General features: G+C 34.8%; 3 protein-coding genes and 1 pseudogene across 3 annotated transcripts; 2 read left to right on the top strand and 2 right to left on the bottom strand.

Moving 5' to 3' along the window:
* Window positions 1-557: 557 nt before the first annotated feature.
* Window positions 558-3,246, bottom strand: LOC132059143 (uncharacterized). The gene is made up of 2 exons (XM_059451661.1): window positions 2,949-3,246; window positions 558-887 (listed from the first exon to the last, which is right to left on the bottom strand). The coding sequence occupies exons 1-2, from the start codon at window positions 3,225-3,227 to the stop codon at window positions 777-779; spliced, it is 390 nt and encodes a 129-aa protein (XP_059307644.1). The 5' UTR covers window positions 3,228-3,246; the 3' UTR covers window positions 558-776.
* Window positions 3,247-10,228: 6,982 nt separating this feature from the next.
* On the top strand, window positions 10,229-10,753 carry LOC132061058 (uncharacterized). The gene has a single exon (XM_059453935.1). The coding sequence runs from the start codon at window positions 10,229-10,231 to the stop codon at window positions 10,751-10,753; it is 525 nt and encodes a 174-aa protein (XP_059309918.1).
* A 2,638-nt stretch (window positions 10,754-13,391) lies between these two features.
* On the top strand, window positions 13,392-24,474 carry LOC132059141 (pyruvate kinase 1, cytosolic-like; annotated as a pseudogene).
* Window positions 24,475-24,587: 113 nt separating this feature from the next.
* On the bottom strand, window positions 24,588-26,879 carry LOC132059140 (uncharacterized). Its single transcript, XM_059451655.1, has one exon. It carries the CDS (start codon window positions 26,778-26,780, stop codon window positions 24,972-24,974), a length of 1,809 nt encoding a protein of 602 aa, XP_059307638.1. The 5' UTR covers window positions 26,781-26,879; the 3' UTR covers window positions 24,588-24,971.
* Between the last annotated feature and the right edge of the window lie 1,078 nt (window positions 26,880-27,957).

The following is a 27,957-nucleotide window of genomic DNA, read 5'->3' as shown; positions in this document are numbered from 1 at the left end:
TCTGTGTTTGGAAATTTTGTCTTTGAGCAGGAACCACGTGGTAAAATCTGTCCTCTTCGTTTCCAAATGTTCTTTTGAGCTTGTACAACCAAACCTCTATTATAACGGCATAGTATATAGAACATATAACATAACGAAAATGAGTTCCGAAAAAAACTTGGCCATTATAATAAAATATTGTTATAGAGGATTGACTTAGCGTGTGTAAGGCGAAGGTCATAGTTGAGATCCTTTTTCTTTTGTTGGGAGATCGCTCTGCTCGCGGCTGAACATAAATCAAACCTACTATGAGGAAAGTGAGATTGTAGTGCTGTATCATCGAATCCACACAAGTGCAGCATAAATGCATTTTTGTTCATCAACCCATCTCATGTATTTAAAGGCAATTAATAAATTGGCTTCAAGATATTCGAATTTTGTTCCTCGAGCTGCAATCTGAGCAACTTACCATGAACAAGGATAAGAATTTAACCTTCAGCTTTTGCAATATCATGTGCTCAAGAGCACCTTCTTTTAATAAAAAATACTGACTTACCAAGTTGAATGAATACACGAGCTTAAAATAACTCATGCACACATCCACTTGCTTTAACAATTGAAGAATTATCAAGAATGGCTGAAACACAGGTTGTACAAAATGTTGACCAGCCAACTGATGTAGCTTGATTTGGGTTTTTACATTTAGAGTATTGTAAAACCAGAACTGTGACTTCAACACTTTACAAAACTCACATAAAGTCATAAACCTGCCTCCACACATATCATTCTTTTTTTCTCTACTCTTGACCGGGAGGAGGTTCTTCATCAGAAGGCTTCTTGTTTCCGCGACGCTCGTTCCATCTAGACCATGCCCACCTTAAAACAAAGAACCCTCCGATAGCATAAACCTGATTTCAGAAAGAGTGCAGAAAATTCAGGCAATAGAATAAGAAGCATACGAAAAAAGAAGCAAAATCTTGAGATATGTAGGGGCACCACATTTTGCTCGTCGAACACATGACGACTTACAACTTCCTCCTTTTCCTTTTTCTGGTTACACAATCCATTAACTACTTAATTCCTCATCATTACACTAAATACACAAATATAGCTTGAAACTACAGTACTACACCAACTGAAAACACAAAAAGATCTAGAAATTTGGTCATCAAAGTTATATCCACAGCAAGATCGATCTTGTGTGCAAAGCTTTCACTTCATCCTTTCTCATTTTGATGGTATATATAACCACCGCAACATAATTCATTTTTTTCTTTTATAACTGCGGTGTCAGGGCCAGCTTGCGCACCTCGACTAGTTCCACGGGATACATGTCACCTCCCACCAGCAATAGGTACCACGTAACTATGTCCACCAAGGCTAGAACAAATGGAAAGAAACCACCTTGTGTTTTGTCTCTGCTGGGATTTGAACCTGAGGTCCCACTTCATTGAACACTAGGCCACACCCTTGTGTGCAGCAAAATAATTCATTTATGTTCTGAAACATATAATAGATGGTTCCACAGTAGTCCCACTCGTTCTCCCACGTATGGTATCTGACACTACTATTTTAATTCGTATTCTAGCCTAGCTGCTGCTCCTACTCTGTCTTATTTATCCCATGTATGATATCAGCACCACTCTTTTTTCTCGAAGAATTAATGACAAATAACTGGTTAATCAGTTGAGGTACTTACGGACCTCAGTGATTACGATGTTCTTTTCTCTTTTGAGGTCCACAAAGTGTAAACTCCTCTCAAAAGGTGTGCTTAAGGTTTGTGAATACAAACTGCTTTCAATAGTGTAAACATAATATACAGTAATTATTTCCCAAGGCAGCCCGGTGCACTAAGCTCCCGCTATGTGCGGGGTCCGGGGAAGGGCAAGACCACAAGGGTCTATTGTACACAGCCTTACCCTGCATTTCTGCAAGAGGCTGTTTCCACGACTCGAACCCGTGACCTCCTGGTCCAATGGCGACAACTTTACCCGTTACGCCAAGGCTCCCCTTCTCAGTAACTATTTCCCAATAGGTCTGAAATTTCATGAAGATTGGTCTGACTGTAGGAATTCGTACTTTCGCCTCAGCACTAATTCACAATCTCTCAGAAAACAAAGTTACATGGACCAGTGCTAGTATCATCAAATGCAAAATGTTAGTTTAAGAGGAGTCTAACTCAATTCTCCATCACTGAGAAGTGAAAGCATAGTCTTAAGGAAAAAAAAAAATAGTACTTTTTTATGACTATAGTTGACCTTAACTATACACAAATTATACATAGCAACTCTGGAGTCATCTTAACCACCTGTTCCTGGATAATAATACTCTACCTTGAATAAGTCAACTATATACTTCAAGTCATCAAGAAAGAATCAAACATCCAAAAAACAAAAAAAAAAATCCTCAATAACAGAGGGAACTTAAAAAAATAATTCGATTAGTTCCGCACGAAACTTTAAAATGTTAATTTAAACATATACACACCAATACCAATATACTACTTCAAACTTAGTTATATGAATGGTTTAATGAATTTGAATTTTTAATAGTTGTATAGAAACCTATTATGAGATGATTTGAAGAAAAGAAATTGGAAAAGAGGAAAATAAATACCTTCCACAATTCAAATAATCAATCAATTGTGAAAAAAAATTGGAAAAAAGAGAAAATAAATTCTATGGACCAAAAAAAAAAGGGAAAAAAAAGGAAAATAAATTCTATGGAGAAACGGCTAAGTAATACTGCCTCTGTCCCATTTATGTGATACTTTTCGTTTCTCGAGAGTCAAACAAAAACATCTCTGATTATGCCCTTTAAATAATATAAATTGTTAACTATCATGACTTGTAGTACTTTTTTTTATATAAATTATTTTTCAAAAAACTTAAATTGTATGTACGAATTCACGGTTCTCGAAATCGGAATTGTGTCACATAAATTAGGACAGAGAGGGAGTAATAGAATACCTGCCACAAAACGACAGGGTTAGTATTGGTTTCAGTTCCTTCAGATTCAAGCTTCAAAGAAGTTTCCAAATCTTGTTTTGGAAACTTCACTACATCAGGTTTTTCCTCTTTTATAACTGAAACAGTTGGTTTGGGGTCTGAAGTGGTTTCTTCTATCTTGTTATTATTTGGTGGTGGTGGTTTGAAGAACTGAAGAACACCACAGATAAATGACATAATTGGGTTTGTGGGTTTGTTTTGCTGATCATCGGAGGCTGTTGTTGTTGTGGTGTCCGCCATAGTTAAGTTTTTGGAGGTTTTTGACTCTTGGGGAATGCGTTAGTTACAATAGTGGAGTAGAGCAACACTATATGAAGGGCAGAAAGAGAGAAATTACGGGATTATTGTGGAACACAAACAAACGGTAAACGAGTTATGGGCCTGGATACTTTCTTTGTTGGGCTTTTAACATACTTGGGCTAGGGTAATTTTTGCACTTTTGTTCCTATTTTGTGCTGGTCTTTAGGGTGTTATGCCGTGAAAACTAAATATTTTTTACTTTATTTGGAGAGACTTGAAGTAGGAGTTGAATATGGAGTTGAGTTTGGTTATAGTTTTTGCAAAGAATATTTTGTTGTTTGAATGTAATGAAAGGGAAAACAAGGTTTTAAGTGTTTTTCAAATTTTGAAATTTTCATGGCCGAACGCTGATTTTCAAATAAAGTGAAAAAAAAAAATCCGGAAAAAAGTGAAAAATTCTTATGGCCAAACGGGTCCTTAATTTTTGCCTTTCAAATGGGCTGGTCTTTAATTGTAGTCCTTCAAACTCGAACTATACCTAGCGGGGCCAGGGGCGGATCTAGTCATTGCCTAGGGTGTTCACCCGAACACCCTGGGTAAAAAATTACAGTATATATTTATGATAAATTTTTTGTGTTCATGTACATATGTTAACTTTTGAACACCCTGAACAAATGCAAAAGGCTAGCTCAAGTGGTTCAATTATTTTTCCGAATACCCTGAGTGAAAATCCTGAATCCGCCATTGAGCGGGGCATAATTTTTTTTTAAGGGCGCTGGTATAACTTGTGAATATTATGATGCGTAACTTATGTCCCTCTAAGCATAAGTTCGATTTTGAAGGGAAAAAAAAATTAAAAATCAGCCCATTTGAAGGCCAAACCGTGCAATTACTTGATTACAACTGCTACATAGATATAGAACCAATTACTTCACCATGTCAAGAAGGAAAAATAGGAATATTTTTCAGAACAGCAAGGAAGGAAAGTCTTTCTACTTAAGAAAACTAGAGATGACGTAGTGTTATAATGTTCGGATTCTTCAAAAATATTAATTAGTTATATGTCGGATTCTTCAAAAATTATGTATTTTTGAAAGATCCAATACAGGTATAACAACATAGCTTTTGAATGATGAAACATGTACACATACAAGTTCGAACTCTTCAAAAAATATTAATGGCTACGTACGTGTCGGATCCTCAAAAAATTATAATACTACATTTTAGAGGATCCGATGCGGACACGACATTACGGCCTTTCAAGAATTTGACACATATCAAACATTATTTTTGGAGCATTCAAACAACATATAGCTCCTAACTTCATTTATAATGACAAGCTGCAGTTTAAGAGTGGTGTTCCAGTTAGTTTAAGAGTTTGGTTCTAGTTATTTTAAAGACAACCCCACCATAGCCGAAAGGACATTAATAAAGTTTTTGAGTAGGCATTTAAAGCTCAGGCCTCTCTTTCCCAAAATGGATGTGGGTAATTAAATGACAACTGCTAGTACTTTTTTCAATCACTACAATATATATTTGCTCATGCTCATGTATATCAATCGAGAAAAAAAAAATGATATATATGGCTCAGTGCGAAGGACAAAAATTAAATACCACCAATTTGAGGGGGAAAAAGTAAAGACCAAAGGCCTTTGAAGGACAACCCGCACAAAAAAAATGAATATTATTTCGTTGGGTCGACTCATAACGGCTGTTACATTACCTATAAACCCATTAATTATTATTCCACGTAAAACCCTAGAGTTAGCCTATATAAATATCATTATCGGTGTTTAAGAAAAGTCTTTTGGGCGAGGGTTTTCACATAAAAAATAATTTGAGGTATTAGTAGGCTGTGTTTAAAGGGAGTTCATCTTTCTCGTGAGGATTTCCAACGAAGGTGACAGAAAAAACCCCGCAAGTCTACTAAATTAATATTTGCTAAAACCCCGTAAGTCTACTAAATTAATATTTGCTATTCAAATACTACACTCCTATTCTCCTCATATCCAACTTTTCTTCTTCTAAACCATTGGGTTCGAAGAGCAACAAAACCATAGTCCCCGAACAATGGAATACAGTTATTGCATATTTCAAGAACGGTTGGATAATTAAAGTTTTATAGTAGTTTCTTTTTTTAAATTCTAAAACGAAAATACCTTCTTAAAGTTAAGGAGCTAGTGGAATAAAAATGTTTAATATGCTAAGAAGTATACTATACAAAGCGATCATTAGAACGAAGGAGCGCAATGAACAGAAAGGATTGCTAGAATTATATACTTTGAGTACGTACGAAACACCTGAAACAAGCGTTTGAATTACCATTTTTCTTCACTGTTTAGTGATTCCAATCACTACGCTGATGAGTTTTTTTTTTTTTCTGGGCTGTAGATTTTCTTAAATCATCTACTGACCATATCACCAAGAAAATAACACAACACACAAGAAATCTTTGCAGGGTCACAAAACATGCGGAGTGTTTTACATTGGTCCTTTAGTAGCAGGTGCTTCACTGTTACCATCAAGGCTCTAGATCACATACTTCTCGTTGCCAATGAGCAAACTCGAAGAGGCATGATACTTCACTTTATCTTACTTTTTTCCATTTTATGTCCATATACTATTTATTATCATGCTTATAATTATTATTCTTGGACTGCACATATATTTTTTTGTTTTTCCGCTTACGACTTTCTTCATCAAAGCCCACCTTTTGTTTTGCACTTTGTACTTATAATCCTAGCAAACATTAGGATTTTTTTGCATTTTTCGCCTTTGATAGCTCTATCTAGAACTGAAACTTCTTGCAAAATTATCTTCATCGAAAGTAAAAGATAAAAAGAGTTAAAGTCTTGTACATTGCCAGTGTATTAACTTTTATATATCATCAAACAAAATTGATCAGCTATTACAGATTAGCATATAATTAACTTTAAGATTTTAATGTGATATCTGCAACTCTGAATGCTTCTGAATAAAAAGAAGGGGAAACTTAAATTGTTTGCAGAAAAACCATAGAGAAAAAATAAATGTTTGCAGAAAAATCATAGAGAAAAAATAAACACCTGATAGAGCAAGTTTAACAATTTTTGAGGCATTGAAAAATTACTTCGGTAATTCTAATGATTTTGTTGAGAGAAAAACATGGAAAAGTTAGACTTTGTTTAGCGTTATAAAAGGAAAGACTAACTAATTTGGTTAGAGTACAGTTAGTATTCTACTTGATGGTTGAACTTTTGTTATATAAGTTATGGTGGTAATCATTTAATTTACTTGATGGCGTAACACATTTTATCCACTCATAATGCACAAAATTTCAATCAAAGTTTTCGGATTCGAGCCAACTTCGAGTATGAGGCGCCTTTATTAGGGAGTGGTTTACCCCAAGTGAGGAGACTTCCCGACAATATAATCAAGGTTTGATCGAGTCCTAATGTGGATACCTAAAACCAAATATGACCCCACCCCCTCCCCCCCCTCCCCCCCCAAAAAAAAAAAAAGTTTGGCCTCTACCTTTCTTGCACTAACGTGGACTCCCAATATTGAAATCATACAGTCAGGTTCTAGTCATTTAGAGACATTGCAGGTTAGCATTAATATTGAACTGTACTTTTTTCTATCATTCAGTTTTGTCTTCTTTACATTCTTTTAATCTTCTATATATCTCGAATTCTTTTTTGGCATAGTTAAATATAATTATGTGGTCGTGCTTCATGAAAAATATAATGTATTTGGCTTGGATATATACAACATGACTAATGATTCCTTTACGTATATATTCTTTTATTTAATCTAACATTATCCAGTAACTTATGAAGACAACAATGTGCATTTTAGAGGAGATCAATGCCGCAATAATGATTTATGGGGTATGTATTGGATTCGAGCCTTGAGTATTGTTGCTTCATTTTTAACAACATTAATGTTTTCATGTTTGAAAAAGATATTTAACAAATTATAAATTTTTATACTTTCATTCTCTTGGTTGTGTTATTCTTTTTCACTAAATAAAGTTTTTTTTTCTAAAAATTAAGAAGTAGAAAAATACAAAGAGTAGAGGGAGGCTATGCCAATGCCTCTAGAGATCAAAGTCGGGAAAAGATACTGTAGTATAACTACATAGATTTGGCTGAGCGGCCAAATATGTAACTTCCCCAAGATAATATATCCTAAATTTATTTTGCATTTTGAGCATATTATGTAAAACGGATATGTGATTAAATTTGTCTCAACAAGAAATGACGGTTTTCTCCCATCCAGGTCTGATTATTTCTTTATTTTTTTGCCTGAGCTGTATTTTGGAGCATATTTGGTATATTGATGTTGAGATGATTGAAAGTCCCCTTCACATGTTGTTGTTCAATTTCACAACTTGTGCTTCTCTACAGATTAATTGTCCGCTAAAAAATCCGTTAATCCTATTTAGGGATGAAGTAGCGACAGATTATCAAAACTTATGTTCGCTACGAGCTATTTAAGGCAGATTAGCGATGAAACTCGTAGTTAATTTCAGATATTTTGTAGTGACAATCAAGGTACCTTAGCTTGCTTATTATGGTCTTTACAGTCGAATTTCTCTATAACGGTCTCGTTTGTCTAGATATTTTTGACTGTTATGGCAAAATATTATTATAGAGAGCATGTAATATAACATAACATGAAAGTCAATTTCAAAGAAAACTTAATTGTTATAGAGGATGATTGTTACAGAGAGATCTAATTGTATATACTTTGTGTTTTTTATAAGGTTTGGCATTGCAAGGAGCTATAGCAATAGCTCTCACTACCAGCGATGCTCTATTTCCTCCTGGAACTAATATTAATGATGTGCCTCCCTGTTTATGTGATGAATGTAAAAAAGACCTGGACAGTGCTTCTGCAAGATTCTTCTCCAAATCTTGGATGCTTCTGAAAATCCTTGCTAATTATGGTTTGTAGACACTTAATTCTTTTATTGATTTTCAATTATATACACCGTTAGTGTAAATCATTTTTACATCATTAGGTCGTCTTTACCCTGTTAGATTAAGTAACATATTTTGTTTTCAAGATTTCAAATCTCACATTTTAAGGAGGCTTACTTTGTACATACCCCTTGGATCATGACCTGACAGGATAAATAATTATCTGCACCGATAGTGTATAAAATTTATAATATGTTTGGCCAAACTTTCAAAATCTGCTTATTTTGAAAAGTGCTTACTGTTAGAATTGTTTTTCGAAAAAGTATTTTTGGAGAGTAGCATTTTGTGTTTGGTAAATCAATTCGAAAAACGCTTTTACCGATATTAGAGCAGTAATTTTGTGTTTGATCAAGGTTCCAAAAGTGCTTCTGGGAAAAAACTGCTTTTTTCAGCTTCTGAAAAACAAGCTGCTACTAATTAATCAAAAACAATTTTTTTTCCCTTCTAAAAACATGGCAAACAAACTCTCTAAATAAGCACTTTTGTCTTCCTAAGAGCTTGGCCAAAAGGACTATTAAACTCATTTGTATTAGGTTTGGCATTGCAAATATCTTCAGCATTAGTTATTTATTTCTTGCTCAAATTAATTTTAATTCTGTGACTTTCTGTTTATGTGATGAATTAATGTAAAGTCAAGGATAATGCTTCTTTAAATCCTGCAGCACCTGCCAGAAAAGTTGCTGATATTGCATCACGTGAAGAATTGACAGTACGTATAATTGTATATATCAATTAGGAGCATTATTTTTCATCATTTGCTGATTTAATTAGTTATAATGAAATGTGACAGTAGATTATTTGTTAGAATATTATTCCCTGATAAGTTGCATAATGTTCTCAAATGTGAATATGCTTTAATAAATCATCATTACCCTATTTTTTAGTACTGTAGGCATGCAATGTTCCCATTCTGTCACTAATTCATCGCTAAATAGAATTAACGATAGATTTTTCTATTTAGCTACATAATTTATCCGTCGCTAATATTCCTGTCACTATTACTAGAAAAAGATGTTTTTCCCACCGTATGTTGTACTATAAAATATGATTTTCCCACCTCATTCCCCCCGAACCAACTCATCAAAACGCGTAGTGGAAACATTGTTCTTATTGAAACGCGCGCAGGGAAACTTCATACTTTTTCCGTGTGAAAATACTACTATTTAAGTTTTCTCCGCCGACATTCAATGAGAAATAGCCACTGAACATTTTTCAGTGAAAAATGGCCACTGAACAACTTTCAGTGGGAAATAGCCACTGAACATTTTTTAGTGGGAAAATAGAATTTTTTTTAGTAGTGTGTTTTTAGCAGTGAAAGTGACTCGGTGTCTCCTGGTTGTTTTCCCTGGTCTGATTTTGCTACAGAAGTTGCACGCGGAAACTGTTTTCTTCTCTAATTGCTTGAGCTTTCTTCTTTAATTCATACTTGGTTTTCATATGCATATATAGATATAGTGAATTACTAAAGCACTTGCTCTGTCCTATCTAGGCCATGGAAATTCACATACCAGAGGAAATAATTATGAACATCGTCAGCATGTTACCTGTGCGGTCTCTTCTTCGATTTAAATGTGCTTTGAAACTTTGGAAGACATTAATCATTGCACCAGACTTTAAGACGAAGCATTTTACTCATGCTAAGAATAACCAGAACTCTCAAAAACTTCTTATTGGCCGACAATGCCCCAAGGATAATTCAGTTTTGTACTATTATTCTTCTTTATCATCGGTTCAATCGGTTGAGGATGTACAAAACTTGGCTGCCCTTCAAATCATAGACCGCATCATTACGTAATATTATGTTGTTGCGATGGCTTGTCTCTTCTTTTGTTTCGTGGTGAACATTCGTTGTGGAATCCATCCAAAGGAGAATCAATAGTACTTCCTAATCCAAAATTTCAAGGAACTTCTTTTAAATACGGATTGGGATATGACTCAACTAGCGATGACTATAAGATTGTTCGGATTACAGTCGTGGACCATGGTCCTAGAGAACCCGGTGAGATCCTTGCGCTAAAGAGTGGTTCCTGGAGAAAAATGGGTAAACTTCCTCCTGGCCATTACAGTAAGTTGTCTGGCATGGACTCTTTGGCATTTTTACATGGGGCATTTCATTGGATCGTTGTGAGTACGTTATCTAATTATTCTGTAGTTTCATTTAGTATTTCAAATGAGGTGTACGGGGAGATACTATTGTCTGAGCGAATTCATAATATTTTCAAGATTGCTTCTGTAGAAAGTGGGTTTTCTGTATTGGGTGGATTGCTCTGTGCTTATTGTACTTATAGAATGGAAGGCACTTTTAAGCTATGGGTAATGAAAAATTATGGTGTCAAGAAATCTTGGACTGGATTATTTACCATACAAGAGACCCATCTTCATAAAGTCATACCGAAATATATGTTTGCGGATGGTGAAGTGCTACTACTTTTCCATGATGAGTATGAAAATTGTGGTTTTTGGACATCCAAGGGACCATTTGAATTGTGGCCTAGATCTCCTTCCTTTCAACAGGGATTCATTTTTACAGAAAGTTTGATCTCTCCAAAATTACTTATTTAGTGGAGTACTTGTTTATGTTTGATTAAGACACCTACTTTTTGTCCCTGGAGATCGTGTTACAACTTTTTATTCTTATACAAATTTATTAGCTTGCCAGTTTCTGGTTTCAAAATGCATTTGCCATTGCTGCTGACTTTAGCTTATTTTTCATTACATGAGTAAAAACATTTGTATCTTTACTTTTTGCCTTTCAACTACATATTTGATTTTTACTAAAAGAAGACAACAAATATCTGTGCTACATTAAGTTCCTTGTGAAAATGAAAAGCTTATCAAGTTGTTTTAAGATGGAGACATCAAAATCATCTGCTTTTGTGTGTGTGAAAATCTAGCCGTGTACAAGACACCATCGCTAGCCATCACTACCGGAAATGGATTCAGGATTTGACATTAATGGGTTCTGAATTCTAGGAAAACGACCAGAAGTGCTGGTAATTGAGTTATGAATTTAATTTCTATACATATTTAATAAATTTTATCATGCGTAAGCAGGGTTTGAGTCAAAATTATTTCAAACCCTTATCTAACAGCCATTATCAAATCTTAACCTCCTACTGTGCTCGTATCCTTACTTCAAAACCATTCGGTTCATATAGTAACAAAATCATGTTTTTATTAGCTAAGATGAGTTTCATGGATTCCTATCAATTTACCACACGGGCTTTCCACCACACTCATACAATCACAATATTTGAGTAAATTTCAGTTTTATCCCCATAGCTTTTAAAGTGTTGGAAAACAATAACTTCTTCACTTCATAAATGGAAAAGATAATGTAACCTCCTTTGGATTGAAAAACCATACCTTCTTCACCTTTTGAATGAAACTAAGAACTCCTTGTAGCTCAAAAGTACTCAATAAGCGGGGGAAAAAATAGTCTAGCGTAAAAGGTAAATAAGAAAAAAACCATTTTTGAGGGAAATTTTGGCTCTACAAAGTTATTTCCCTCTGTTTTCTTCATTTTATTTTAGGCAAATTAATTCTTACAAATCACAGTTTAGGGATTATTTTTAGAGCTACAAAATGCTTATACTCATCTGGCAGGGTTGTTTTGTTTGGGTTTTTAATTAAAGATTTTAAATTTAAATTTTAATAATAAAATTGTATTTAATAAGAAGCGCTTTATCTCAAAAAATAAAATTTCACAACACATTAGCCGGTACCAAAATGGATATTGGACTGGGACCATGAATGGAAAATAAAAACAAATGTGCCTCCAAAAGACTTGTTTCACTTTAAACAATTTCTGTAAAGATGTTGTATAGATTAGCATCTTTAACTTTATTACACCTTTCTTTTTCCTTATTGCTTACAATTCCATGTCATTACAGCCTCATAGAAAAGATTTTATATGAACGTAAGGTGAGCCTACAATCTGTCGTAATAGTGACAAGTGGTGACCACCATTAAAATCCACCTATATCAGTATACTGCCAGCACCCACTGCTCGTCCTATAAGAAAAATACAAGAAAAGCAAAATGATGATAAAATAAGAGACCTCGAGTTTCTGCACCCAAGTGTGAAAAAAATTTATTATATAAGTTTATTACAATATATAAATAATAATAAACTCACTCTCTTCTTTTTTAATTAATGGATCTTACTTTAATTGGGCCAAAATTTTAAAAAATAAGAATTTGTTTAAAATCTTGTGTTCTTAATTTAAAAATGTATGCAATGTATTAAAATATCTTTAGATCATGTAAAAAGTTGGAGTTAAAGAGTTATTTCCTCTATCCCAATTTATGCGAAGGATCCAGAATTTGAAGTCAAAACACTTAATTTTAACTATAAATTTGAGTAGTATAAATTCTTCAATTTTCTTAAAAATATTTACATATTTAAGAAGTACGCGAAAATTCCTATAAATCGCCATAGTAATGATCCAAAATATTCATAAGAAATATCAAAAGATTGTAGTTAAAAAAAAAAAAAAAAAAAAACTCCCAAACAGTACTTCTTTCACACCCTCATGACATATGAAATGAGACAAAAAAAAAAATACTACTCCGTAAAAAATAAACTCCACGTGGAAATTTTTTTACAAAAAAAAAACTTATATTTCTATCCACCCACCCTCTCTGTTCCTGCGTTTTTCTTTTCATCAGATCCCCCCCTTCCTGTTTTAAGATCCCCACCATTGCAATTTTTTTTTTTCACTTCTTTTTTTGTTTAAGAAATATTAATTAGATCATTTTTTAACGCGGTAAATTTGACTAACTTTACCATGATTTATCTCTAAGAAAATTATAATCTCTCTTTTCTTAACAATTTAATAAGGTCCAAGCATTTTCACATTTAACCACCAAATCGCTAAATATTTATTCTATTTATGTGTTATTTCCATTGATACAAAATTCTACTAAGGATAAAATAGAGAAAAAAATAATTAATTGCACCTTGAACTTCTAAAACGATAAATAATTTGAGACGGAACAAATAATAAATATATAACCTTTTTTTTTTTGGAACAAACTAAAAGGAAAATAGAAATAAATTAAAACAAAGATAATAAAATTTATTATTGCATTATACTTAAAATATATTAATTCATGTGAAAAGAAAAAAGATTTAGTAAACGGCTTTTGAGAAACCGAAAAGTTATTTAAATATATAGCTATTTCCCGGTCTCACTCATTAAAACCATTTTGCTACAGTTGTATTATACTCCGTACTATTTTTAGCATATTCTATACCTCCATTATTGTATTGTCTGTGAGCTCACTCACCGCAACTGCAGTGACCGGCTACCGGAAAAATGCACTCTACCAGCTTACTTCTCGAAGAACCTATTCGTATGGCCTCGATTCTCGAGCCATCAAAACCTGTGAGTATAAATTCTACTACTGGACTAGAATTCACCTGTTTCATTCATTCTAACTTCTTAATTTTATGAAGCTCTTCAGTGTTAATTATTATTATTATTATTATTTTTTTTTTTGATAATGTGCTGATTCTTTGAAAATTCACAGTTTTGATCAATTTAGCGATAGTGATAAAAAAAAAATTTCTTTCGGGTTTTTTATTTGATAATGATCTGCAGATTCTAAGAGCCTGAAGTGATCAATTTAAGCTTTATGAAGCTCTGTAGTCATAGTGTTTTTTTTAAATAATGTGCTGTAAGTGATTATTGTTGTTTGATTCTCTGTAACTTCATAATTTTGATCAATTTAAGCTTTATGAAGCACTTTAGTGATAATTCTTTTTTTTTTTTTTTTTTTTAATAATGTGCTGCAGAGCTATGAGCTTGAAGTGATTATTGTTATTTGATTCTATGTATTTTGGTCAATTTAAGCTTATGAAGAACTTTAATGATTTTTTTTTTTTTTTTTAATAATGTGCTGCAGAGCTATGAGCGTGAAGCGATTATTATTGTTTGATTCTCTATTTTGATGAGTTTAAGCTTTATGAAGCTCTTTAGTGATTATTTTTTTGTTTCTTCTTTAGTTTTTTTAAATATTGTGCTGCAGAGCTATGAGCTTGAAGTGATTATTATTGTTTGATTCTCTGTAATTTTGGTCAATTTTAAGCTTTATGAAGCTCTATAGTGATAAAATGTTTTTGAGATGCTATGAGCTTGAAGTGATTATTGTTGTTTGATTTGTGGTTTATGATTTGTTAAATGTTTTTGTAGACTTTTTTCCCAGCATTGACGAAGATTGTCGGCACGTTGGGTCCGAAATCACGTTCGGTGGAGATTATCTCTAGTTGCCTCAAAGCTGGAATGTCTGGTATCATATTTTATCACTAGCTATGTAGTATTAAATTGACTATTTGAGTAATTAAAATGAGTATTTTTGTCAAGAAATTGAAATTAAATAGATAACTCCAAATATTGTCAATAAGAAAAAAGGAACTTCAAAAAACTAACAAAAAATGCAACTCATGGACATCGAACCAGGATAGTTACACTAATGTATCGACATTTTATGTATTTGTATGAAGAGAGAGATTGTTGTTGTCACTGTTGTCATTGCTTTGCTCTTGTTTTTTCTTCTTCATTGACAAATAAAGAATTTCTTTGCAATGTAAGTAAAACGGTGGATAATATTTCCTCTCAGTAAGTTACCTGTTTTGCATTTGTGAACATAGTTGCTATTTCCATTCGACTAAGTTTGGTTGGATATAATTTAGGGATAGGTAAAAAAAACTAGTCATATAGGTTGGGCTTAACTGAGTGGCAGGATATATTGGAAATTGGTATTTTCAAAAGCATGTTTATAGCCTTCATGTGCTTCTTTGGTTTGAAAGAAGCTGAATGCTGGAACTAAGCTGATCTAGAAGATTAACGCCATTACCTTTTTTTTTCCGTTGTGTATATTAGTGGCACGATTTGACTTTTCATGGGGTGATGCCGAATTTCACCAAGAGACATTGGAAAATCTAAAGGCAGCGATCAAAAACTCAAAGAAGCTCTGTGCGGTAAGCTCGCTGCTCATGCTATATATTCAAGACTAAGCTGAGCTTCTCTGTTTTATATAAGTTTAAATGGTATAACTTCTGAAATTCCTTATTTCCAATTATTCTCCTTGTCTTTTCAGGTTATGCTAGACACTGGTGGTCCTGAATTACAAGTTGTCAATAAGAGTGAAAACCCAATATCACTCCAAGCAGAATCCTTGGTTGTCCTGACACCTGATCAAGATAAAGAGGCTACCTCAAATCTACTGCCAATAAACTTTAGTGGCCTATCAAAGGTAATTTCTGTAAGGTAAAAGTATGTCTTTTCGGGAAGTTTTTTGGAACTGCACCTCCCAGGTTTCCTTTAGCAGAACAAGCATAAAAGTACATTTGAGTTTGAATTGACTCTTATTGGGAACAGTAGCAGCAGGAGGAGATTCTAGACTGGTGTGCCTTTCACATCATGTTAAGTCTCAAATTGGGCCTTCTTAATTTTGTCCACGGAAATTTAGATTAGTCAATTCCTTATCTAATCAGACAGTAGCTACTAATTTGGATGGCAGTTAGGATTGTGGATCCTCAAAACGAGGAATCAGTATTATTCATAGCGGTTAGTGATCAACCAACATGTGGTCTTAGGGAGGCCGAGGCTTCCCTAGAACTGGAGAATCAACTGATGACGATAGTGGATCAAAATAAAATCTGACCTCGGAAGTTAGAGAGTATACTAGTAGAAAATATACTCTGAGACTGTAATTTTGTAAATGTTGAAGCATTTTGAATTTGCTTCCCCTTTTTTTATTCGCTTGCATCAAACATGACATTTTCTAATGCTAATATTAATGACTATGCAGTCGGTGAAGAATGGAGATACTATTTTCATTGGTCAGTACTTATTCACGGGAAGCGAGACTACCTCAGTGTGGCTAGAGGTGAGGCAGCTGTGCTAAATGACAATTTAAAATGTTTGGACTAACAGCATGATCTTTTTTATGTCGTTCAGCTATGTGAGAAATACTTTATCCACTAATCACTGTGCAGTCCCCTTTACCCCTTCCCGAAGGCCACAACACACAATACCACCAAAATAGTGTGTGTGTCAGAGAGCGCAAGAGAGAGAGAATGCTATGGTATGGCACTTTGCTATCACTTGTGAGTTGTGAAAGCATAGTGCCCTCTGTTTAGACTTTCTGCTGATACGGGAATGAGGAAACATTGAAAAAAAGATATGCTCAATGTTAAAGTAGTAAATTTTTTATCTCAAGAGTTCTCCATGATGCAGGTTACAGAGGTGAAAGGAGAGGATGTCGTTTGCTTGATTAAAAATTCTGCCACCTTGGCTGGACCATTATACACATTACATGTCTCCAAGATCCATATTGACTTGCCAACTCTCACTGACAAAGATAAGAAGGTATATGTTTACCTAATGCAAAAGACTATCATTTGAATCAGCCTTTCACTCTCTTTGACTTTATGCCAAATCAAATTGGTTAGAGAGATCTTGTGTATTTTGTGTAGGCAGTACCAGAGCCGAATGCTTATTTTTATTTTTGGGGATTACAATTTGTTTGCTTGTTTAGGTTCAGATTCTGTTTTAAACACGACTCTGCAGTTGCTTATTCGCCAATTTTTTCTCCAGAACTATGATAATCTCTTCTGACGACATTTTTGCCGGATGTCCTGCAACAATTTTAGGTTATAAGCACTTGGGCTGTTCGAAACAATATAGATATCCTTTCTCTGTCATATACACGAGACGCTGAAGACATTCGACATGTAAGGCCCTTTCTTTGCACTTTTCTTACATTCAGCCTTTCCCTTACTTATGTAAGATCTTGACTTCTTCTATCCTGTTGTTTTAGAAGTGAATAAATATATCTTATAACAATCAAATGGTTCTTCATGTTCTTGTTCAGGCTCGTGAATTTCTGTCTAAGTTGGGTGATCTTAATCAAACGCAGATTTATGCAAAGATAGAAAATGTGGAGGTCAGTTACCTTTTGAATACTTCATAAGAAAACTGCACGGTAGTATTGATTTGGCATTGCAGTTTGTAATAAATTTCCCTTCCATTTACTTGTAGGGAATGGCCAACTTTGACGAAATCCTCGGAGAAGCTGATGGCATCATTCTCTCTCGCGGAAATTTAGGGATAGATCTACCACCTGAGAAGGTCCAGTATTACTCATAGTTTTTTTCCAGTGACATATTAATGATGAAAATAAACAGCCCCCTCGTTTAAGTGACATATTCTTAAAGGTTATCCAATGGTCTGCCAATTCAAACACCAAATGGTACACAGAGATTCTTCTTGGCTGGGTGGTGCAGTGAAATTTCAATTAGGGTTGAAAAATAATATTATGGTTTATGAAAAAATAAATGGGTTCCCATTTGAGAGCAAACCTGTGAAGCACTATTCTCTTACACAGATTACTGAAATGTATTGCGTGCCTGATTTTTTTTTTTTTTTTTTTTTAAATGAATTGATTTATGCTTAGATGTCATACTATGTTATCAGTGCCGGTCTCTTTCCTAGAAAGAGTGATAGTACATGAATTTATATTTTTTGAATAGTATTTAAAAAGGTTGCATTAAGAAGAGTAAAGGAGGTGTCCTAAAACATTTTTATGCTATATAAAGGTTGAACACCAACTTATTATTTTAAGACAGGAATAGCTAAGGCATTGCACATAAAAAGCAAACCCGATGGCATGTAGAAAGCAAGTTCTTTCATAGAACTATATGTGGGCTCATTATATATTTGTGTAATCGATGTGCGATAAAATGGTGCCTGTTTTTCTTTGTTTCATTGGATTGTTTCCCGGTGCTCTTTTAACTGATTTTGAGCTTGTGACGTTTGCAGTTATCTTAGTATCGACTCCTTATGTTCTAACAGATTCTATTAATTACCAGGTGTTCCTATTCCAAAAAGCAGCTGTTCACAAGTGCAATATGGCCGGGAAACCTGCTGTTGTCACTCGTGTTGTGGACAGTATGACTGATAACTTGCGACCGACTCGTGCTGAGGCAACAGATGTTGCTAACGCTGTATTGGATGGTAGCTACAGTTCTTTGACAGGCCTGCTATCACATTAATTTGATCTAAGATACCCGCGTGAACATGGAATATATACTAAAAGCTTCTAGTAGTATAAAAGTGTGTTTTTTGGACTCTTCTCGAAGATGCTTCTTATCATTTTTCTTTCATCCCAGGTAGTGATGCAATTCTTCTAGGTGCAGAGACTCTGAGAGGCTTATATCCTGTTGAGACTATTTCCACTGTTGGTAAAATTTGTGCTGAGGCATGTCTAACCTTGTTGCTGTTCCTAACATGGTTTATGCTACCATCATGAATATTTCCATTGTTGTATCACCCCTAGTCCGCCTTCTTTGAACCTTCTTTTTCCCATCCTCATTGTTCTTTATACTAAAAATCCACAATCGACCTTCAGAGTACGAATTTTGCTGATATCTTCTTAAGGTCACCTATTTGGTAAGATTTAACAAATGTAATATATATGGAGCGCAAAATACTACATCTAGTATTGGAAATAGCAATAATAGACTACTGTATCTTTTCAGGTGTATCGATGCCAGAAGCAATAGCTGTTTTGACTTGACATTATTACCATAAACATGGTTTTACCTCGCAGCAAGCACACTTATCATGAAATCAGTGTTTATTCTTTACTCATTAAAATTGTATTCCTTCTGGAGGTTGGATGAACATTCCAAAACATACCCCTTAAAGTGGTTTTGAGTGTGCCAAAGCAATTTCTTCATATGTACTGAAAGTTTCAGATGTTTAATAGGGTTTCAGTTCATGAGAAGGAAAGTCTTAACATCCAAGCACTTCAACCTCTAAGACTTTCTGACTGATGGTTACATGGATAAGCTCCAAAACCATCTACTTTCCCAGCATATGTGTGGCTGTATAGTTCAGTAGGTAATATTAAATGGCCATCCGTCAGTGCTAATTGTTGGAGACGACTGATTTCTGTCATGATGTGAACTAAGGGCATGCAGCTATGGAAGAAACTACCAACTCTGACATGATTTTAACAGGGCATGCTTTCCCCATCTATTTCTTTTTTAAGGACCTCTGTAGTAGTGAATTTCACTTTTCAAAGAAGAGAGATACGGAGAGAAGCTCAATCTCCAAACTAGGATATGCCATGGTTGGACTGTATTTTGTCTGTAGCCAAAATGGTAGAGTAGGGTGGAACAAAATCCATAGCTAATCGGTAGTAAGGGTGACATTGCAGCATAACTCTTCTCTTGCCATTTCATATTTGTCTTAAAATTCACTCTATGCCCTCCAAAATGGTTTTTTGTTGATTCACTATTTAGCCAGGTAATAGTTCTGAGATGCTCTTGTAAATTTTACTGATCACGCTAACTCCATTTTCCAGGCAGAAAAGGTTTACAATCAAGATGTCTATTTTAAGAGGACTGTCAAGTATGTGGGAGAACCAATGACTCACTTGGAATCTATTGCTTCCTCTGCGGTACGTTTTTTCTGCTGCTCATGTTAAACTTTTTACTAGGCTGGAAGGAAACAGTGCTATAGACTTGAAGACTGTTTATTGACAAGAATGCTGTCTGCACTACTATTGTTTGATTCAGGTACGTGCTGCCATCAAGGTGAAGGCATCTGTTATTATCTGCTTCACTTCTTCAGGGAGAGCTGCGAGGTCTCTCTCTCTCTCTCTCTCACCAATCATCTTATTGGCTATGCTTGGATGCAAATTGTAGTTTTCTGTCAAAATCATCTCTACCGGACCTTCTCACCATAGAATGCTGTCATCTGAAGTTTATTCTTTGGTGCAATGAAATTTAATTATAACCTTTCACTGATAATGCAGATTGATAGCTAAATATAGGCCACCAATGCCAGTATTGTCTGTTGTCATTCCTCGTCTCAAGACGAACCAGGTTCGTTGGACATTCAGTGGTGCGTTTCAGGTAATGGATATTTCGTGAATGACTTTATTTTTTAACCATCTTTCCACTTAGTAATAGCTTTTATCTCATTGTGTAAAATAGTAGTTGCTAACCGTCATGTTACCCGTCCCAAAATGAAGAGCATCTTATGCCTATATGTGTAACAAATCAAGCTCTTGCTATGCTTTCATCGCTAACAAAATTGTGGTACATATCTTCTTTCACTGCCTTTTTTTTTTTTTTTTTTTGGGTGTAGAATGAAGCTGAATCATTCTTACAGTTGCTAGAACCCAACATGTCTAGGGATATACTTTATTTTCCCACATTTTTTATTTTGCCTACATTGTATAGAGCTTTCTAGCCAATTTTTGGGCTACAGTGGATACAAATCTTACCATTTCTAAAAAAAATAAAAATAATGACAGATCTTTATTTGGATGGATCTGACTCATTTACCTCCTACGAATGTGTCCATTGTCTTTGGTCTGCATACAATTCTTACGTGAAGCAAGTATTGAATCCTGTTAGACCAAAAACTTTTCTCTGCTATTTCTTAATCACACAGGTTTTATATGATGCCAATAAAGCTCCTCTTTCATTTTTTAATTTCTTTAAGAGTTGTTTTATGCACTGTCAGATTTACACATCAGGTTGACTTCACTTAGAACAATAGGTGAGTCTTCATAGCAAGCCTGATATGGGTAACCTGATATATAGAAAAGTAACCTGCTATGACTGGTTGAATTGACCTGATGGTGCAAATTTCTTTTTACAGAGTCAGTGCATATTAACTGAAATCCTTTTTTAAATTCGTACTATTAGTGATGTTATCATTGGCGTGATGTTATCATTGGCAAATAGAAAATGACACTGATTTTATTTGGATATTGCATTGATGTAAATGACAGGCTAGGCAGTCTCTTATTGTTAGAGGGATTTTCCCCATCCTTGCAGATCCACGACATCCGGTAATGCTTTTTTCCTTTGTTCCTTCTTGTTAAGTGATTTATTTTTAGACCTACTGTATTCTGACTAAAAGATGATATTAACCAACATGGAATCACGGAATGTGTGATTTTGCAATATCACTTGATCTGATGTGTTAGTTTTCTTTTTTTCTGTATTCATATGTGAAATAGTGAGCAAAATAAAGGAAGGAACAGAATACAGCGACTGTGTTTCTCTTTCGATCTTGTTGGAGTTAGCTATATGGATCCTTACTGTGTGTTTCGATACATCTGGAATCGTTTCATTCCAATTAAATAGTTTAGGTTAACACTAGAAATTCCTTACATTTCTATTGGCATATAAATCTCTACCAAGATGAAGGACTCCTAGCAATTGTAGACCTAATGTGAATGCAGTAACCATGGCTAAGACTTAATCTGAACTAGCTAGCATCACCTATAGGAACCTTTTTCTTCCATTGTGTTCTATTTTTCGCTAAGTCGGCTTCAAGTTCATGTGGTAATAACAGAATACAAGATACACCTAATATTGTATTAGGAATTATTTAACATGAACAATTAATAAACATTCCAACACCTTTAACGAGTTGACATTCTAACAAGTATAAACTCAATAGGAGAATACCAGCTTGAGCTTACATATAAAATTAAATAGTCAATAGAGACTTGCCAAAAATTCACCGGAAAACTTCTGGTCGCCAAGATCTAGCTGATCAGTTCTGGTCATTGAAATCTTGTTGAAAATATTTTGGTCACAGGCATCTCATTAGGAAAGTTGCGAGAAAATTGACTGGCGGAACAATGACTTGAATAGTGATTGGAGAAGGTGTGAAAAAAAGTGGTGCTGTCAGAGCAGTCACTACAAAAAAATATAGTATGACTAGATGATCAGTCACCAGAAAGAGGCAAATGAGCTGCTGCTGGAAGGGTCACCTGAAATGGGGCATGGTGCCTAGAATGGTAACCATGAACGGAGAGGTGTCACAGCATAGTAAGAGGATATAAGAGATGCTTACTTATGAAGATACTAATGGTCATTTAGAATAGGCTACAACATTAAGAAAAAAGAAAAAGAAGATAAAATAGTAAAAGAGTGAAAGAATTGAGAGAAAAAGGTGAATGAAAGCTACTTTTGCTGCTGTCAAGATTGAAGAGGCCCTGTATCTGGTGAGAAAAATAAGAAAAAGTGTAAGAGGAGGAAAGATAATGAATAGATAAGTTGATAAGCATACAAGATAAAAGTGCGATATATAATCAACATATAGTTAAGCAATGAGAAATTAACTTAACCACCAACATTAACATAACTTAACCACCAACATTAACATTCTGACTGACTATCCACCTGGCATTCTGAAGAAACTTATTTATGCTACCACCTAAGCAAAAAGGGAGAATTTAACAAAGTGTGGAAGAATTTCGAGAAACATAATATTTTTTCTGATCATCCTATATAGTCATTATAAAGATTATTTTCCCCAAGTTGGTTAATCCTAAATTAGAGCAATGTTTCAGCAGTGCATTGAAGTGATGATGCGTGTATTTTGGTTGCCATCTTTCGACTCCTCTTCTCAACTGTAAGATGAGTTGAAGTGTTGATCTGAGACACTGCAGGATCTTAATCTGTATGGGTGACGAAAGTAGTACTATTAAGTTGTCTCTTCTGAATAAGTCATCTACTTGTAACTGTAGATTTATGTCACTACAAGATCTTACCCAATGTTAGGTGACAAAGTAGTACTATTAGGTGCTCTCTTTTGAATATTACATCTATTTAACAATTCAATGCCCCAGTTAGAGAATGAAATGATTATATCATAAGTCGTGCAAATGGTATTGCACCCAAGGGGTTAGGATAAGAGCACAACTTGTGATGTGTGGGCTAGGTGTGCGTCACGGGTTCAAATCTTGCCACATACAAAAGCCTGGTATTTAAGTGGAAAGGAGTAGAGGGACTCGTCCATTATCAATCAAGTTTTGAACCGTGCTCCACTGGCTTGAGGTGATTTTGTGGTTATCAAAGAAAAAAATTATTGCACTAAATGGTCTGACTTCGTAGTCAGCAAAGTGGTAGGAGAGCCATGAAATCTCAGATTCAAATGTCAATGAAGGCGAAAAAACACTAGTTATTTCTTCCCATCTGCCTAAGTCTTGGTGGCAGAGTTACCCGGTACTTGTGTTGGTGGGGAGGTAGTAGGTACCTCGTGGAATAGTCGAGGCGTGCAAGCTTGCCGGACACTAGCGTCATAAATAAAAAAAATGTCACATAAATAGTATTGCACCAAGGGCATGGTCTAATGGTCAAAGGATGTGGCATAAAGTTGGGTGACTCTTTTTTTTTTGGAGGAATAATTGAAGTGCGTTCAAGTTGACCCGAAAACTAGTTATCTCAAAAAAAATGAGGTAAGGCCCTTATTTACCTAAAAGTTCAGCTGCTGCGGCTCTGAGGTAGATTATTGGACAAATTGCTTAGGTTGAAGAATGATATTCTCGAGTCACCATGACTAGTATTTGCCTGATTTATTTGACATACTTACAGATTACGGTGACGAGGTATCAGATACTTGCCGTGTGCCCTTTGAGCCTAGATCATTATTATTATTCAGGCCGTTCAGATGGGTCTACGTCTTGTTAATGGCCCTTGATCAATGTGAACTTTTCATAGCCATTCAGTTGCTGCCCTTCATGGAAACTGCCATTCAACTTAGCATCCTGGTGCTTGGATAAAATGGTTAAACATGCACTATCCCTAGTATGTTCTATGACCAAAAGTTTGGGAGCAAAATACATTATGATTCATTGACATGCAATTTTGTAGTTCACCTAACAATCGTGGGGCTTAAAAAACTTGTTTATGTGCTACTCTATGAAGACTAAGCAACCCTGGCAGTAAAGACGAATCCTTCATAGAAGAGATGAATTTCTCCTCTCCTTTTTTTGTGGCTGATTTGTTTAACCCCCACCCCCCACCCTCAGGGCCTAATGGTGGAATGTTGGGTGTGCCGTGGCCAGAATATTGACCTATTCTTTCCATCTGCAGGCTGAGACCACAAATAAAACCAATGAGTCGGTATTGAAGGTTGCACTGGACCATGGGAAAACAGTGGGTGTTATAAAGCCTCATGACCGAGTTGTTGTTTTCCAGAAAGTTGGTGACTCATCTGTGGTGAAGATCATTGAGCTTGAGGATTAGGTTCGTACCTCTTTGTGCGTGTTACTTGGCTGAACAACACAGAATTCTTAGTTTAATAGAATGCATGAAATTTTCTACTCGAGCTATCAAAACATGTTGAGCTGTGGCTGTAATAATTGGCTCTGTAACAGTGCTAATCAACAGTATGTAATGGTTACCTATTTGCATTGTAAGAATTACAAGGCAATGTATAAATCTTATCTTTTGCCTATCCTTGTGTTTTGTAAGCATTGAGGGGTGCCATTTGACATTGATTCACAAAATCCGTTCTTTTTTTGTTTAAATAATGTTATATGCAGCACTTCAGGTAGAGATTAGCAGCTATGATAACTATGCTTATGAATCGAGTAGTGATATTGGATTAGCTCCTTAGTACAATAAGTGTGTTTCAAAAGGATAAACTCAGGAAACGAGACAACTATAAATTAAACACAAATAGACCGATCATTTGTATGTTTTCTCTAGTACTCCATGTTTCCATCTATTTATGCTCTTCTCGTACTTGTTTAATGCATCCAAAGGACTGATTCAAGTCATTTAAACAGTTATCTAGTTGTATTGTTCAAGAATAAAGCTAAGTATACTGCATATCAATGTTTTCTCGTTAAGTGCGAAGCTAGTATATATATAAGATCCTCAATTTCTCATTAGTAGATAGAAATTAAAGAGCACATCTTATTACAAATTCAGCAATCATTTTTTTACAACTCAATCAAACACTACAAGCTTTTGATACTCATCACCAGAAATAGCTTGCATCATCACAGCTTCTGGGGTCATAATCCCACCTTCCTCCAAGAACAAAGTCACAAGATTCTTTGAAAATCCACTCACAAGTGCCACTCCTTGTTGATTACTAGGAACTGGTGTTGCCTTTGAATCCCTCAAATTCCAAAACACAATTTCAGGCACCCTGTAATAACCTTTTTCCTTAAACTTTCTCGATATCACTTGATAATCAGTTTCCCATGGTCTTCTTGAAGCCTGATCAAATTCCATGTCACTAAAAACAAACAATCTCTTTATCATCTGCCCTTCGCTCAATTTCCCCTTCACAGCAACTTCAAGAATTTTATCAAACACTTGTTGAAAATCTGTATTGAGACCCCATTCCATTCTCCTAATAAAACCTGTCTTTTGAGACAAATTTTCCCCCTTTACAACGTGAAATTCTGGATTCTCACTAAATGTAATTAGCTTGCCTTTCCAAGGTTCTTCACTAAGTTCAGAAATAAGCAGCCCCAAAGCCACAGAAACCTCCATTGGAGTCCCTATCATGCTTCCTGATACATCACAAACTGCCATACAATTTGTTAATTTCCTCTTTTTTGCAAAGTCATTAACCATCCTTTCCCATTGAAGCTCTGCAACTCCCGGCCCTGTGGAATCATCCAATGATGCAATTATCTCATGTGGAAGCAGAGCACCAGCCGCGATTGTTGTTTTCCCACTCTTGACATCATCAAGATACTGCTCGAATCGTTTTTTATCGTGCTTGTAGAACAATTTCTTGTACATTTTCATGGCCACAGAAGGGACGCGTTTATAAGGAAGCTCTTCCCACTTATTTGCACAAATATAAACCTCTGGAATCTCCAACGCCTTGTGGAGTGGCACGAGCACGTCTTTTCTCAATCTATTCCTCACGCGATAAGCATAATGAGCATCGTCTTCAAGATCGATGTAGTCATCATCATTACGAGGAAATAACTTTCTTCCAACACTTTCACACATTAGCAATGACTTATCATAAGAAGAATCAAGAGATGGACACCACTTAGCCGCAAGGCTAAGCTCATAAAACTTCCCTTCATTGTACAAGTCCATGTCTTCCCACAAAGCATCAGCAAAGAAACCAGACACTTTATCATACAGGAATTGAAAATCAGTATCTTGTGTGAATCTGTCCAATAATTTGTTTGCCTTAGCCAGTGTCTTTTCCCTCTGAATTCTTTTGGCCTTCTCCTTAGGAATACTACTACTACCTTTTTTCTCCTTTAAACCCTCCAAAAATCCCTCTCTTTTCTTTTTCATCCACTCTTTTTTTTCATTCTTTCTAACTTCAGGACCCTCAAGCAATCTGTACAAAATTTCCAACACATCCTTAAAATACCCGAAATCGGCAATGGCATTAATATTGCATGCTAGGGTTTTAGGATGGTGATCGTGAAGCCATAAAGAAGCCGTATAAAACCCTTCTTTCTCTGATTTACCAGATCCTCTAACTCCCCTTAAATTACAAATAAGCTTAAGGGTTGTCAAAGCATCATGTCTCCAAGAAAGTTGTAATCTTTCCAATAATTCTTTAGGTGGGGTGTCAGGGACAACATGGAAAAATAAATCTAAACATGGGTTTCCAGTAGATAGAAACGTTGCTGAACCATTCTCTGTGAAACCCATTGGAGGAAATATTAATGGGCTTGTTCGGCATGCGCATGTCCAACCTGTTTGGTATGGGCATGCGCAATCCCAACATGTTTGAGATTGAGGCGTAATTTTTCGGGCCTTTGGGGTCATGATTGATAGTACTATATAAGGTTGAAGGCGATTATGATGAATTGATATTTAGGGTCATGCACGGTGAAGTGGGAAATGTTTTGGTTTGAAATTTGTTTTGGAGTATTATGTATAGTGATGGTTTACTTGGTGGCTACGTACAATATATAACCGACTTAGGGTTTTTGCTTTTGGATAGTTAGAGTTAAAATAGGGGGAAGTTATAAGATTTGAAGATTATTCACTTGTTTTGCTCGGTAAAAAGGTAAGATTGAGAAAGGAGTCGGTATGAGCTAAGATTCAAAGTTTCAAACCAATGTTATTATTGTATGGGGTCTGTTTGGAAAGCCACCTGGTAATTGGAATTGGGGTAATTAGTAGGGTAGTAATTACATAACCTAGTAATTACGATGACCTGTTTGTTTGTTATAATGTAATTACAATGTAATTATAAGCATATTGTTTGGTTGTACATGTGTAATTACACAGTTAGATTAGTTTAGAAATAAATAGTAATACTTGACAAATATGTTCGTTTATAAATGAAATATTAAATTAGGTATTTAAGATATATATTGTTTCTTGAAAATATATTAATTAATGACCACATTTGTAAATAATATTTTAAAAACAATTATATATATTTTTTAAATTTATAATATTTTAATTTAATTAATTACCAAAATTAAAACCACACAATTTGTAAGAACGTCATTGGTTGGATGTTTGATAAAAAGATTAATATTTATACATATAATGTCATAACATTATTTAAATGTTTGACAAAAAAAAATAATCTATCAATCGCTAGTGGAAAATGAACAACATATAATGTAAAAACAACAAGTGAATAGTACTGAAGCAGATAAATTTAAATTGAAATTGAAAATATAACCTAAATTCAAAATTCAAGAAAAAAAGTTTAACATGATACTGTTATGTCAAATTCCAACATAGCATAAAATATGTTCTGACATAAGTAAATAGAATTCAAAAGAAAGTGAAAATGTATATAAGTTTATAACCTCATTCAACAACAGGATTCTACCTTAACAACATCACTCGTTATGTGTCAAGTTTGTCAATGCCTCATTCTTTCTAATATTAGGAAGTGTAGTTTCAAAACTAGAATAATAACGTAATTATGCTAAATGAAGAAAATAAGAAAAAAAAATTAAAAAAAGTACGAGCAATTACA

This window comes from Lycium ferocissimum, chromosome 6 (assembly GCF_029784015.1).
Source record: "Lycium ferocissimum isolate CSIRO_LF1 chromosome 6, AGI_CSIRO_Lferr_CH_V1, whole genome shotgun sequence".
Classification (NCBI taxonomy): domain Eukaryota; kingdom Viridiplantae; phylum Streptophyta; class Magnoliopsida; order Solanales; family Solanaceae; genus Lycium; species Lycium ferocissimum.
Note: the sequence above shows the minus strand (reverse complement) of the source record. Positions and strands in the feature narration are given on the sequence as shown.